Source organism: Bos mutus, chromosome 15, assembly GCF_027580195.1.
Source record: "Bos mutus isolate GX-2022 chromosome 15, NWIPB_WYAK_1.1, whole genome shotgun sequence".
In the NCBI taxonomy this organism is placed as follows: Eukaryota; Metazoa; Chordata; class Mammalia; order Artiodactyla; family Bovidae; genus Bos; species Bos mutus.
In genome coordinates this window covers 1440968-1457014 of record NC_091631.1, presented here as the reverse complement: position 1 = coordinate 1457014, position 16047 = coordinate 1440968, and the positions used below count along the sequence as shown (strand labels likewise).

Here is a 16047-nt window from a genome sequence, read left to right as displayed (position 1 = left end):
GCACACTGGTGGCTCACTTGCATTCCCACTGTAATTTTGGACGGTGTGCTGCAGTCTCTAAGCGTCAGTCCTTCATCTATTATTTGGGATGATATGTGTCCTTGTGAAAGGTTGTTGTTGAATCACGCGAATACACCAGGATTCTTGGCCCCCGGAGGAGAAGAATTCAATCTGGGGCCAGAGACGAGGCTTGATCGCTCAGAGCTTTTGTGTAATAAAGTTTTATTAAAGTATAAAGGAGATAGAGAAAGCTTCTGACATAGGCATCAGAAGGGGGCAGAAAGAGTACCCCCCTGCTAGTCTTCAGCTGGATGTTATATAGTCACTAGCAGTCTGTTAATGAAAGAAAGGAATGTCTTAAAATTCAGAATGGCACCAGGCCCCTCACCCATAAGATGCATTTTGGGATAACCTTGGCACCAAATAGTTTATCCTGGGCCATAAAATGATTAACTTGAATCTTGAAGAAGGGCAGACCACCATACAAATAGTTTCACTTACATAGATTAGGGGAACAATATCTGAGTATAACATACTGGTTTGTCAAGTAGGTTCTGGGCCAAGAGGCGGAACCGACTTAGAGACAGAGTTTGGGGCAAAGGCATAGTACATTAGCATAGCTTAAGATGGACATTTCCATAAGAAAAAGGTATTGGTTATCTCTAGGCTCAAGAATAGCTAACTTCAGGCGAAACTAGATGTCATTATGGCAACACAGTATTTTAAGAGAAACCTCCCTTTAAATTTGTATAGAGAAGGAAAAAGTATCGCTAGTTTGTTTCCTCCTGCCGCTTAAGAGAGAGAGAAATGTCTGACACTTGCAGGCTATTTCCTCCATTTGGAGACCCCTGGCCTTCCTGCCTGTTACCCTCTCATTTTCATCGACTCCAGTCCCCAGATCCTGGTCTACAAAGACTGTGAAAAGTTTGTCCTTTCTTCCTTCTTGAGAATTCCAGACCCCTCTCTCCTTGGGGACCCCTAGATATCCTATCAACCTGCCTAGGAAATGACTCTCTCACTTGATCCCCCACAGAGAGACACAAGAGTCACAGCTGGGAGAACAAAGGGGAGTAACATATGCTTATGGAGTTCAGGGTTTTGTATTTTTCCCCCAAGTACCTGTGGTGACAGAGACAGCACCAGGGAAAACCTGAAACACCAGGCACTGCTACAGACTGTGTACGGAGTCTTTAATTCTGCAGTTTTAGAGTGGAGCACATGCATTCTTCTTAATGGTTGCCTCTACCATTGTTTTCCATGACAATCAAGTCCCTTAGGCTCATTCTGGCTCCTAAGTTTATCAGTACCAATACTCATCCTTACAACAGCCATGCCTATTTCAAATAAAGAATTTGTCTTCCTTCCAAGGATAAAGCTATTCACCTGCAATCTCATCAGGGTGTGGCTCCATCAGTAACTCACTTTCTGCTATTTACTTTCCACAGCTACCCGTCAAGTCTTGCTTCTCTCTGTTTATGAATATATCCACGTCACAGACTTCCTTTTTTACCTTTATCCATTCATTCTGGGTGGGACAGTCCTCTCTCCCAATGGTGAGATCAGACAGAATGATCTAAATAAGAGAGCACCTTTATTACTGCAGTCACAAGGCATGCACGTTCATGGAATGAGCCTTCGTGTTCCTGCTTTGCATGGTCTGGAGGCTTTTCTTCACTCAACTATGTATCAGAGGTTATTTTCATCAACTCCAAATATAAATCTCTCCGGTGAATTTACAAGAGATAGTCAGAAGATGCTCTTGGCAACTTTTGAATGGCTAAAAGGAATCTGAACGTCCTGTCTAAGCACAGTAGAGCAGCCAGCGGGTAGATAGTAAGCAAGACTTTAGGGGCTTGTTTTTCTAGCTCCACTCTACCCTTCTCAGGCACTTCTCTGCCCTTGATTCTTTTCAACTTAATTTAAAATAAATACAAGGGAAGCTAGAAGAACACAGAACAGTGCAATTTTAAAAAAGCACAAAATCCTGGCACCCAGAAGCAACTGCTAATAATACCACTGACTCTCTAGGGGAGCTCAAAAATGATCTCCCATTATCCATTCCCTAAAGCTCTGTGGCAACTCTGCACCTCATTCACCAAGGAGAGGAGCTGGTCAGTGCTGCTGAGCTGGACCAAGTGCTTGTGAAGGCTCTTTCTGGGGAGTGCATGCCCAAGGTGCTAGGCTAAGCATAGAGTGTAAGGGTCTGATACATTTCATTTATTGAAATATAGTTGGTTTACAATGTTGTGTTAATTACTGCTGTACAGCAAACCGATTCTGTTATACATGCTATGCTATGCTATGCGGTCCGGTCCAACTCAGTCGTGTCTGACCCCATAGGCGGCATTGCCATCCTTTCTCCAGGCAAGAATATAGTTTTCCTTCCAATGCAATGCTGTGTTATTTCAGTGTCTGACTTTTTAGCGACCCCATGGACAAACAGGCTCCTCTGTCCTGATTTTATACATGGGGTGCCATTGCCTTCTCCATCTGTTATACATACGTATACATTTTTTGAATATTCATTATGGTTTCTCATAGGATTTTGAATTTAGTTCTCTATTCTAAAGTGAGCTTCCCAGGTGATGCTAGTGGTAGAGAACCCACCTGCCAATGCAGGTAGACCTGAGACGTGGGTTCCATCCTGGATCGAGAAGATCTCCTGGAGGAGGGCACAACAACCCACTCCAGTATTTTTGCCTGGAGAATCCTATGGGTGGAGGAGCCTGGCAGGCTGCAGTCCATAGTGTTACAGACAGTCAGACACAGCTGAAGCGGCTACTTAGCACGCATGCCTTGTGACCCCATGGACTGCAGCACTCCAGGCCTCCCTGTCCTTCACCATCTCATGGAGCTTGCTCAAACTCATGTCCATTGAGTTTGTGATGCCATCCAACCATCTCATCCTATGTCATCCCCTTCTCCTCCTGCCTTCAATCTTTTCCAGCATCAGGGTCTTTGCCAATGAGTCAGTTCTTCACATCAGGTGGCCAAAGTATTGGAGCTTCAACTTCAGCCTCAGTCCTTCCAATGAATATTCAGGACTGATCTTCTTTAGAATGGACTGGTTGGATCTCCTTGCAGTCCAGGGACTCTCAAGAGTCTTCTCCAACACCACAGTTCAGAAACATCAATTCTTCAGCTCTCAGTCTTCTTTATGGTCCAACTCTCACATCCATACATGACTACTGGAAAAACCATAGCTTTGACTAGATGGACCTTTGTTGGCAAAGTAATGTCTCTTCTTTTTAATATTATGTGTAGGTTGGTCATAGCTTTTCTTCCAAGGAGTAGTCTTTAAATTCCATGGCTGTAGTCACTGTCTGCAGTGATTTTGGAGTCCAAGAAAATAAAGTCTGTCACTATTTCCATTGCTTACCAATCTCTTTGCCATGAAGTGATGGGACAGGATGCCATGATTTTCATTTTTTGAATGTTGGTTTTAAGCCAGCTTTTTCACTATCCTTTTTCACTTTCACCAAGAGGCTCTTTAGTTCTGTTTATAGATAGGCTCATCTGTGTCATATTTTAGATTCCACATATAAATGATACCATAGGGCATTATTTCTGACTTACTTTGCTTAGTATGATAATCTCTGGTTGCATGCATGTTTCTGCAAGTGGCATTGTTCTGTCATTTTTATGGCAGAGTACTATTCCATGGTGTATCTGCACCAGGTCTTCTTCATCTGGTCATCTGTTGATGGGCATTAGGTTGTTTCCATGTTGTGGCTATTGTGTATAGGGCTGCTATGCACATAGGAGTCCATGTATCTCTTTTAATTATAATTTTGTCTGGATATATGATCAGGAGGGGGATTTCTGGATCATGTGGTAATTCTATTTTTAGTTTTCTGAGGAAATTCCATACTCTTTCCACAGTGGCTGCACAAACTTACATTCCCATCAACAATACAGTAGGGGGTCCTTTGTATCCACATCCTTCTCAGCATTTGTTATTTGTAGACTTTTTAATGATGGCCATTCTGACTGGTGGTACCTCACTGTAGTTTCAATTTGCCTTTCTCTCCGTTTTCAGTAAAGAATCCACCTGCAATGCAGGAGACCCGGTTCAATCCTTGGATCAGGAAGATCCCCTGGAGAAGAAAGTATTGGAACTTCAGCTTCAGCAGCAGTCCTTCCAGTGGATATTCAGTATGGATTTCCTTTAAGCAATCCTGATTTGATGTCCTTGCAGTCCACCAAGGGACTCTCAAGAGTCTTCTTTAGCACCACAGTTCAAAAGCATCAGTTCTTCAGTGTTGAGCTTTCTTTAAGCCCCAACTCTCAAATCAGTACATGATTACTGGAAAAACCATAGCTTTGACTATACAGACCTTTGTTGGCAAAATGATGTCTCTGCTTTTTAATATACTGTCTAGGTTTGTCATAGCTTTCCTTCCAAGGAGCAAGCATTTTTACTTTCCCCTAGTACAAATTTACAAAAACTATCCTGGTTTCTAAGATCATCAAGACAAAAATGTTCATCTCATGTAGTTATAAAAACAGGGACAGAGTACTGCTTAGGAGTTCATCTGATTATTCAGCCTCTGTTGTGACTGATTAATCTCAGAACCTTTATCATTCTTGAGAAATTCTTACAGAGGGATTCTATCTCCCAAACACCTATGTCTTTCAGGTAATTTAAAGGTCAGAATAAAAGGTAGCCAGGTATTCTGTGTAAATAGGCTCCTCTTATTTAAGGACCTTATCACTCTTTCATGAAGATCATGTTTTTTGTAATTGAAGCAATTTGAAATTTTACATAATGAAACTTCTCTACTGTCTGTGACATTGATTTTAAGCAGGTATATTGGAGATCATAATTATATTTGATCATAAAAATGTTAAGGATCCAGCCAGGCAAAATATGTGGCATTTCAGGAGTTACTTTTCTTTCTCAACTCCAGTCTAGTCTCAACTCCAGTCCAGTCTTGGTCACTAGGCTAAAGCTGAGGAAGATCCAAATGGGATACTAATAGATGTTAGTGCTGGAAAAGACATTAGATCAAACCTATGTCTACCATCCTATATATCTAACTTGCCTTGACAAAACTGTATCCAATAACTGTAACTCAGGAATATGGAGTTTTCTAGGACTCAGGAATATGGAGGCCTGGAAGCAGAAACTTCAAAGCTGTAGTGCCTACAGGTGTCCAACACTTGCTTTTAGTTCTTACCACATGAATACTCCTGGGGATTTTGAATTTTCCCTTCTGAACATAAAAGGAATAGAATCTTTTACCAAGAATATTATATTATATTTTTATTTCTGGCATAAAGATTATGAAAATCAGAATCCTACCAGAAGATAAACAAGAGTGCTTTCTGTCCCAGCCTCCATATTTGAGTATTTCTCTGTACCCTGTAGCAATTCCCACTAAGATTACTAGGGAAATAGACAAATCTAGACTTTTTCATGTACCAGAGTACATGTACCAGACTTTTCTCATGTATCAGCTTCTTATAGCTAATTTTACCAACCACTTTCCACTTGTTAATTACTGGAAAAACAACTTCCTAGTGGAGACTTGGTCTACTCAAAAAGCAAAAAACAACAAAAAAAGTAACATAAAGACATTGTTGGAGGTGCCAAAATCAGGCACTAGACCATCTCACCAGCAAAAGGCCATTTTCTGATTCCCTTTTCCAGTTACACAGTGAAGAAGGAAGAACAGAGATAACTATATAGCAATAACAGATTTAAAAATTGTCTAAATGTCTCTAACAAGCCAACTGATCAAACCAAATCTTAAATATTACAGACATGTTGAGCATTCTTGTTGCAACAAATTTATTTTTGTGTGAAATTAACAAATCTTTGATCTCTTGTTTATTTTTGCTTTGAACAAGTCCATAAGTGAAGTAATGAATTCATGATTTCCAGAGGTGAAAGAATAGGTTAAATGAGAGAACTAACAGAATGAGTTAGGAAATTCTTTTTTAAAAGAGCTCAGCACTAATAGTAATTCCTGTCCTGCCTAAAGTGAGATGCTATGGAGAGGCTTGCTGGTCTCCTGGCAACCTTGATCTACTTGGCCCACTCCACCATTGGTCCTTGAGGTAGTACATGCTAAAGGATGGAACATTGAATGGAAGAGTCACATCATCACAACTAGCTACAAAAATGCTTGTGAATTTCTTAACCTATTGATATATTGGGTCATCACTGATGAAGCACTGAGATAATGAACTTCCAGATACTTCTCATGTGTTGTCCTGTCCTTGCACCAGCCATGGGTTTATATCAGAAGATGAGAGTAATTATAACTCACTCTGCAGTTAGAAGAGTTGTGGATCAATGTTTTAGTTGACATTTCTCCTACAGCATACAGCTGAAATACATTCCATAGTCAGTAACACCAGGAAAAGAGTTTCTTCTTCCATATGCTTAGGGCATCTTTGATTTCTTTGTTCCGCAAGCTATAGATCAATGGATTTAGCATGGGGATTATAACAGTGTACAAGACAGATGCCAGCTTGCTTTGGCTCAAGGAACTGCCAGAATTAGGATACATATAAACAAAGATACCCGAGCCAAAGAAGAGGGTCACTGCTGTCAGGTGAGAAGCACAAGTGTTGAAGGCTTTGGACCGGCCTTCAGCTGAAGTGATCTTCACAATGGTGGCGACAATGTAACCATAGGATATCATGATAACCAAGACAGACATGAGCCCAAAGATGACTGTGAGCACAGATGTCATGACTTGAAAGAACAAGGTGTCCGAGCAGGATAGGGTTAGCAGTTGGGGCAGGTCGCAGAAGAAATGGTTGATGATGTTTGGCCCACAGAAGTGGAGCTGAAGTAAGGCACACAACTGAATGAACGAGCCAAGGAATCCAGTTACACAAGATCCTGCCACCATCTGCACGCAGAGAGAGGGGCACATGGTGGCTGTATAGAGCAGAGGACTGCAAATGGCGACATAGCGATCATAAGCCATGGCCGCCAGCAGACTGCACTCAGTCAGGCCCAGGCTAGAGAACAAGAAGTACTGCATGATGCACCCCGTAAAGGAGATGAGTTTATGCTTCCTGAAGAAGTCTGAGAGCATTCTAGGAGCTATGGTGGAAATATAGCAAGTGTCCAGCAAGGACAGGTTACTGAGGAAGAAGTACATAGGCGTGTGCAAACGGGAGTCCATCCTGATGAGGGCGATGAGTCCCAGGTTCCAAGACACTGTCACCAGGTAGATCCCTAGGAATATTGAAAAGAGGACAGCGGTGAGCTGTGGAAACTCAGAGAACCCCAAGAGGATAAACTCTGTGATTGTTGTACTGTTCCTTCCTCCAGCCATCGCCCTGGGGGGTCCTCAGATCTGTAGGAAAAGGATAAATCTTTAAGTCAATTGTTAGCCCAATGTCCATGGGAAGAAACTGCCTTCAACCCACACCGAACACAGAATCAAGGGAAATAGTGAACAACTTTAAAAGCAACAACGCTGGTTAACTTTGCCCCTAACTGATTGCTCTGTGTGCCAGAGTTCCCACATGTACAAGAGGGCAGCCCAGGGAGCTCAGCCTGGCGCTGTGATGGCCCAGCGGGGCGCAGTAGCAGACGGTGGGGAGGCTCAGGAGGAAGGGATGTATGGACACAGACGGCTGAGACCCGCTGTGCAGCAGAAGCTAAAACCACATCGTAGAGCAGTTATACTCCAGTTAACTTTATTAAATTTAAAAAGAGGATATTACATTTTTCAATATTAACCCACCTACCTATCACAAAGACAAAAGAACATATGCTAACATTTGGAAAGCCCTTCTTAGAAGATACTTGGGAAATTTTAGGATACTATTAATGAGATGATAACTCCTGTGTTTAGCTTAGTGACTAAAAACACGGTCTTAGATACTACATAGGTTTCTGGAGTGTGACTCTGCCAACTGTGAGCTTTATGACTCCAAACAGATTGGTCTCCTTCTACTTAATTGATGTCATCAGAAAGCAAGAAAAATAATTACAATAGAACTTATCTCATAAGGTTTACTTGAAGTTAAATTAAGGTCTGTTTATGTACAGTAACTGCCGTGGATAAAGTAGTGTACAAAGCAGAGTCAATACGTAATATGTTCTTAATATCATTTTGAAGTATCCGTTTGTTTGTGAGAAACTTTTTTCAATATTTATTTTTATTTATTTGGCTGCACCAGGTCCAAGTTGCAGTATGTGGGCTCTAGTCCCCTGACCAGGGGTCAAACCCAGGCCCCCTGTGTTGGGAGCGTGGAGTCTTAGCCACTGAATCACCAGTGAAGTCCCTGGGAGAAACTTTTAAAGTGCAAATTTTAAAAGGTTGGTCACACAGATAAGACTCAGACTACAGTGTGGTTAATTTGAAATCAGTAGTAAAATTATAAGAAATAGCATAATTGGAAACTAATTACATATTTCTAAACTATTCGGGAGTCAAATAATAAATTATAATTAAAAAGGCAGGGCAGGGACTAACATGCACAGGTTTCTTTCTAGTCTTTCTGCAGCTCAGTCTTCCCAGACTGAAAATAATTCCTCTAAAGCAGAGCTTCAACCGTGGCTGTCCATTAGAACCATCTGGCACACTTTCTAAAGCCCCATTGATCAAACTGATTAATTCAGCATCTCGGGGGCTGGAAGCCAAGTATCAGTATTTGCTAAAACTCTACAAAAGATTTCAATGTGTAGTCACACTTCAGTGTGCATAAGAGAGTGAACTGTTGGGTTTTTTTCAAACTTTAAACTTTTTACTTTGCATTAAGATATAGTGGATTAACAATGTCATGGCACTTCCAGGTGATCAGCAAAGGGACTCAGCCATGCATATACGTGCATCCATTCTCCCCGAGCCCTCCCCCCATCCAGGATGGCACGTAACACTGAGCAGAGTTCCCTGAGCGGTACAGTAGGTCCTCGCTGGTTATCCATTTTAAATGGAAGACTGTAGCTCTATCTTAGAAAAGCAAAACCATAATCTACACCTATTTTTTGTAGCACCTCCAGTGGCTCAGATACTCGAGAGCACACATTTGTTGAAGGAATCCCACAGCTTTTGTAAGAACCTGATGCTTCCACATAATATGTTATCATTACGTCCATTGGTGCATAAATCTTCAAATGATGTAAAACCATGATGGATTTTCTTTAACATTGGAAAGCAATCACACTTGTGGGACAAATAAGGATTTTAAGAGGCTCTTTTATACACTGAAATATCATCATTCCATTTTAAGGGGAAATTATATATGTGGGGAAAATGTCTATTATAGAATGAGAAGCAGAATTTGATTTTCTCTAAGATGACAGTCCATGGGGTCACTAGAGCTCACAACTGAGGACTTCACTTTCACTTTTCACTTTCACGCATTGGAGAAAAATACCCACTCCAGGGTTTCTGGAGAATCCCAAGGACAGGAAGCCTTGTGGCTGCCAATAGGGGGTCGCACAGAGTCGGACTAGCAGCAGCAGCAAGATGATAGCTGGAGCTTGTCCTGTGGGCAACTTTGACTTGTCCTTTGCTTTGCTAAACCAGCCTCGGGGACCAGGGGATTCAGAAATCCTGAGACTAGCATAGGCTCTTGGAATCTGAGGGTGTTTCTCTCAAGGAGGTTGATTTATGATGGGCCTTTCTGGTAGCTCAGAGGGTAAAGCGTCTGCCTTCCAGGCAGGAGACCTGGGTTTGATCCCTGGGTCAGGAAGATCTCCTGGAGAAGGAAATGGTGACCCCCTCCGGTGTTCTTGCCTGGAGAATCCCATGGACTGAGGAGCCTGGTGGGCCACGGTTGCAAAGAGTCAGACATGGGATGGGCCTGTTGTAACCTTTCTCAAGTTAGCAAAGAAAGTGTGTCCTGTCTTTAACAGCTATTTTCTCTTTATTTTTCCTTGCACGCAGGGAAGGAAAAGAGAAGGAAGAAAGGGAGGACGGGAGGAAAGAAGGGCAGAGGAAGGGAGGGAAAGGCAGAGGAAGAAAGAGGAGAGAAGCCCATACTGAGAAAATTCAAAGAACAAACTGACCCACTTACACGCAGACTCACAATGAGGTATATTTAGCTCACTGATTCCTCATATTTGAGGTAGAGGGTGTGTTGTACCCTTTAAGAACTAGCTAGACTCTAAATGAAGTTAGAAACAAGAGCCTTCAGAGTGTGAAATAAATGTTGATTCTTATTGAAATAGGCAATGTCAAATGAGGTATGCTTATTTTAATTATAAGAAGAGTTCAGATATTGACAGACTTAGAAAATCAACTGTAACTTTTAGAATGGTAGTGTTTGTGTTAGTCGCTCAATTGTGTCTGACTGCAGTCCCATGGTCTGTAGCCCACTGAACTCCTCTGTCCATGGAATCCTCCAGGCAAGAATACTGGAGTGGGTTGTCATTCCCTTCTCCAGGGGATCTTCCCAACCCAGGGATTGAACCTGGGTCTCCTGTATTGCAGGCAGATTCTTTGCCTTCTGAGGCACAGTATCTTAAATATCTACCTTTTTCTCTCTGTCTGCATTAATGATAATGATATTAAATACTTGTTGAACACTTACTGTCCTAGTCATTCTCTTAAGACACATATTAACCCATTTAATCCTCACTACAACTCTATTTTAACATGAGACACACAAAGTTAGGAATTTGCGCAGGGCCCCACTGCTAATAAGCAGCAGACTTGGAAACCCACTCAGGTAGGCTGGCTCCAGGGCTGGTAATTTAAAAATCATACTATCCTGCAAATTTTGTGTCTCCTTCCCTACAATTGTTCTACTAAATGCACTAAGTCAGAAAGACAGGGACAAATACCATGTGATATCACCTATATATGGAATCTAAAATGTGATTCAAATGAATTCATTTATGAAACTGAAACAGAGTCATAGACATAGAAAACAATCTTCTGGTTACCAAAAGGGGGGTGTGGGGGATAAATTAGCAGATACAAACTACTGTGTACAAAAAATAGATAAATAAGGCCCTACTGTGCAACACAGGGAATATATTCAATATCCCATAATAAACCATAATGGAAAAGGATATGTCTATATGTATAACTGAATCACTTTGCTGAATTGCTTTGCTAACACATTATAAATCAACTATACTTTAATAAAAAATAATAAAAGAAGTAAATAAATAAAAATTTGTGTCTCTATCTTAATTTTCTAGTCATTTTTAGAGCACTGTTTAATTAAATTTATAAGTTGTTTTCTGTTTCAAGATCATTTTAAAAGTATAAACAAAGAAAATTGGAAGAGGTGGGTCAAAAAGCCACACTGGCCCAGTATAAACTCTAGCTAAAGTAAGTCATTTCCCACATCAGCTATTATAATGATTAATATCCCTCAGGTCTGCAAATATGGCAGCCAAGAATAATTTTTGATATTTTTAAAGGTGGGTAAAATTGTATATTTATGCAAAATAACACCATCAAATTGCTTTGGAATAAAATCACAGCAAGCCCTCTGAAAGTGAAAGTCACTCAATTTTGTCTGACTCTTTGCACCCCCATGGACTATACACTCCATGGAATTCTCCAGGCCAGAAGACTGGAGTGGGTAACCTTTCCCTTCTACAAGGAATTTTCCCAACCCAGGGATTGAACCCAGGCCTCCTGCCTTGCCAGCAGATTCTTTATCAGCTGAGCCACAAGGGAAGCACAAGAATACTGGACTGGGTAGCCTATCCCTTTCCCAGCAGATCTTTCCAACCCTGGAATGAACTGGGGTCTCTTGCATTGCAGGCAGATTCTTTACCAACTGAGCCACCAGGGAAGCCCCTCGAGCCCCTCTGGCTACCCTCTTTCAGACTAAGCAAAAGTTTCAACTTTCTCTGATGAATATAAGCAGAATTAGGGAGAAGCACAGTACATTTGGCTCCATCATTTACCAACTTTGTGATTTTTGGCAAATCACTTTATCTCTGTGGCTCTATTTCTTCATCTGTAAGGGAGAATTTATCACTTCACAGGGTGTTTGTGAAAACCTACTAGGTATGTTACATAGGGCTTCCCTGGTGACTCAGTGGTAAAGAATCCATGGGCCAATGCAGGGAACATGAGTGTGATCTCTGGTCCAGGAAGATTCTACACGCTAAGCCCCTGCACCTCAACTATTGAGCCTGTGCTCCAGAGCCTGGGAGCTGCCTACGGGCCACAAGCCTAAGCCCACAGGCCACAACTCCTAAGCCCATGGCCACAATTTCTGAGCCCACAGGCCACAGCTACTGAAGTCCACATGCCCTAGAGCCCGTATTCCATGAGACAAGCCAGTGCAACAAGAAGCCTGCACATGGCAGCTAGAGAGTAGCCCCCACTCACCACAACTAGAGAAAGCCCTACAGCAACAAAGACCCAGCACTGCCAATAAACAAACAAAATTAGTTTTTAAAAACATGTAATAGAGTGCTGGGCTTCCCTCATAGCGCAGTCGGTAAAGAATTTGCCTGCAGTGCAGGAGACTCGGGTTCGATTCCTAGGTCAGGAAGATCCCCTGGAGAAACAAATGACAACCCACTCCAGTATTCTTGCCTGGAGAATCCCATAGACAGAGGAGCCTGGAGGGCTACAGTCCATGGGGTCTCAAGAGTCGGACATGACTTAGCAACTAAACCACCAACAGAGTCCTGGTCACACAGTAAGCTCTCCAAAACTGGAGTTCTTACATTAAGAATGAACAACCGTAATGATTATGCCCCCAAAAGTATTTACTAACTGAAAATCTTCGACAGGGGAAGACTGGGAATATTTGGTGGTGACAGCTTGGGACTCCTTGGCCCAGCTTGAGAGGCATCTTATCCTACCTTGCTCTCGCCACCCACTTGCTAATATCTGATATCCCACCTCAGACGTTCTTCCTTAGGCTTAAACACCTCAGTTTCTGTTATAATTCAAATAATCCCATTGGGATAAGGGAGAAGAAGCATGGTTACTGTGAGAAAATAAAACAGCCCACTGCACCTGAGTACACGAAGTCTCTGGGTTGAGTGCATAGGAGAGCGAGGTTGCAAGAAGGAAAACAGAACATGTCAGATGGTCCCATTCTGACGTTACCCACCCAGATATTCTTGTAGACTTTCTGCCAGGTGTGTCTTGGTGGAACCTAGGAGATGCTGCTGCTACAGTGGCCTTTTCTTGGACCTGTATCTTGATGGCACTCTAGATGCCCAGACATGCACAGAGTTCTTTCAGGAATCAGAGGACATGAATGGAGTATGAGGATTCTGGATGGAGAAGTGGGCTTCCCTAGGCTTCATGCTTTCAGCCTTGGCTCCTGCTAACCATTGCTATAAGAGAGGCGCTTCCAGCTCAAGACTCCCTTAAATGTTTCCTTAGGGTCCAGGGTGAAGAAAGAGGAAGCAATTAACAAAAAACAACACTCTCAGTTAATTATTCTCTAGAGTGCTGGGTGGAGGAAGAAATGGAGAAATGATCCCAGCTGATTCCGTTCCTCCGTATTAGCATGGACACCTCACAACCTTATGGAATCAAGCTCCAATTCTCCTTCCTAGATTTTTAGAGTCGTGAGATCTGAAAGGGGCTCTCAATGCAGGGTGATCTTATTATTCATTATCAAAACTGGATCACCTTGGTCATGAGAAGGAGTTATTAATAATCATATAGGGACAACAAGCATTAAGCAGCATTGTCCCAGGCAAACCAAACTGTATGGTCATCCAACATTTGCATGCTTTATCAGAAGAGTCACTCAGTGTAGTTTTGGTGATTATGTTCTCAGTCTCTGGGTGGACCTGCTTGGATTGACTTCTGACTTAGTTACTTACAAGCTCTGTGACCTTGATTCTTTTACTTAATCTGCTGTGTCTCAGTTACTTAATTCAATAAAATGGATGCAAGCCTGGATGGGAGGGAGTTTGGGGGGAAATGTATGCCTGAGTCACTTTGTGTGCAACTAAACTATCACAACATTGCTAATTGGCTATACTCTAATATAAAGAGTTAAAAAAACAAAGTAGTCATTTCCAAAGCTCAATATAACCCAGAGGTTATATTGCCTATCCATTTTAATACCCAGATTTAGAAGGCACAAATATATCCATCCTGTGTCCAGTGCTTTACCTGGCTTGCCTTTCCAAGTACTTATAGAGAGCTGTGAGAAATGCTTACAGATCAGATCAGATCAGATCAGTCGCTCACTCGTGTCCGACTCTTTGCGACCCCGTGAACAGCAGCACGCCAGGCCTCCCTGTCCATCACCAACTCCCGGAGTTCACTCAGACTCACGTCCATTGAGTCAGTGATGCCATCCAGCCATCTCACCCTCTGCTGTCCCCTTCTCCTCCTGCCCCCAATCCCTCCCAGCATCACAGTCTTTTCCAATGAGTCAACTCTTCGCGTGAGGTGGCCAAAGTACTGGAGTTTCAGCTTTAGCATCATTCCTTCCAAAGAAATCCCAGGGCTGGTCTCCTTCAGAATGGACTGGTTGGATTTCCTTGCAGTCCAAGGGACTCTCAAGAGTCTTCTCCAACACCACAGTTCAAAGGCATCAATTCTTCAGCGCTCAGCCATCTTCACAGTCCAACTCTCACATCCATACATGACCACAGGAAAAACCATAGCCTTGATTAGACGAACCTTTGTTGGCAAAGTAATGTCTCTGCTTCTCAATATGCTAGCTAGGTTGGTCATAACTTTCCTTCCAAGGAGTAAGTGTCTTTTAATTTCATGGCTGCAGTCACCATCTGTAGTGATTTTGGAACCCAGAAAAATAAAGTCTGACACTGTTTCCACTGTTTCCCCATCTATTTCCCATGAAGTAATGGGACAGGATGCTATGATCTTCGTTTTCTGAATGTTAAGCTTTAAGCCAACTTTTTCACTCTCCACTTTCACTTTCATCAAGAGGTTTTTTAGTTCCTCTTCACTTTCTGCCATAAGGGTGGTGTCATCTGCATATCTGAGGTGATTGATATTTCTCCCAGCAATCTTGATTCCAGCTTGTGTTTCTTCCAGCCCAGCGCTTCTCATGGTGTACTCTGCATATAAGTTAAATAAATAGGGTGACAATACACAGCCTTGACGAACTCCTTTTCCTATTTGAAACCAGTCTGTTGTTCCATGTCCAGTTCTAACTGTTGCTTCCTGACCTGCATACAAATTTCTCAAGAGGCAGATCAGGTGGTCTGGTATTCCCATCTCCTGAAGAATCTTCCACAGTTTATTGTGATCCACAGTCAAAGGGTTTGGCATAGTCAAGAAAGCAGAAAATAGATGTTTTTCTGGAACTCTCTTGCTTTTTCTATGATCCAGCGGATGTTGGCAATTTGATCTCTGGTTCCTCTGCCTTTTCTAAAACCAGCTTGAACATTTGAAAGTTCACGGTTCACGTATTGCTGAAGCCTGGCTTGGAGAATTTTGAGCATTACTTTACTAGCATGTGAGATGAATGCAATTGTGCGGTAGTTTGAGCATTTTTTGGCATTGCCTTTCTTTGGGATTGGGTTGAAAACTGACCTTTTCTAGTCCTGTGGCCACTGCTGAGTTTTCCACATTTGCTGGCATATTGAGTGCAGCACTTTCACAGCATCATCTTCCAGGATTTGGAATAGCTCAACTGGAATTCCATCACCTCCACTAGCTTTGTTCATAGTGATGCTTTCTAAGGCCCATTTGACTTCACATTCCAGGATGTCTGGCTCTAGGTCAGTGATCACACCATCATGGTTATCTGGGTCGTGAAGATCTTTTTTGTACATTTCTTCTGTGTATTCTTACCATCTCTTCTTAATATCTTCTGCTTCTGTTAAGTCCATACCATTTCTGTCCTTTATCAAGCCCATCTTTGCATGAAATGTTCCTTGGGTATCTCTGATTTTCTTGAAGAAATCCCTAGTCTTTCCCATTCTGTTGTTTTCCTCTATTTCTTTGCATTCATCGCTGAAGAAGGCTTTCTTATCTCTTCTTGCTATTCTTTGGAACTTGCAGTCAGATGTTTATATCTTTCCTTTTCTCCTTTGCTTTTCACTTCTCTTCTTTTCACAGCTATTTTTAAGGCCTCCCCAGACAGCCATTTTGCTTTTATGCATTTCTTTTCCATGGGGATGGTCTTGATCCCTGTCTCCTGTACAATGTC

General features: G+C 42.2%; 1 protein-coding gene across 1 annotated transcript; it reads right to left on the bottom strand.

Annotated features, from left to right (window-relative positions):
• Window positions 1-6353: 6353 nt before the first annotated feature.
• LOC138990931 (olfactory receptor 5AN6-like) lies at window positions 6354-7298 on the bottom strand. The gene has a single exon (XM_070383131.1). The coding sequence runs from the start codon at window positions 7296-7298 to the stop codon at window positions 6354-6356; it is 945 nt and encodes a 314-aa protein (XP_070239232.1).
• Window positions 7299-16047: the final 8749 nt, after the last annotated feature.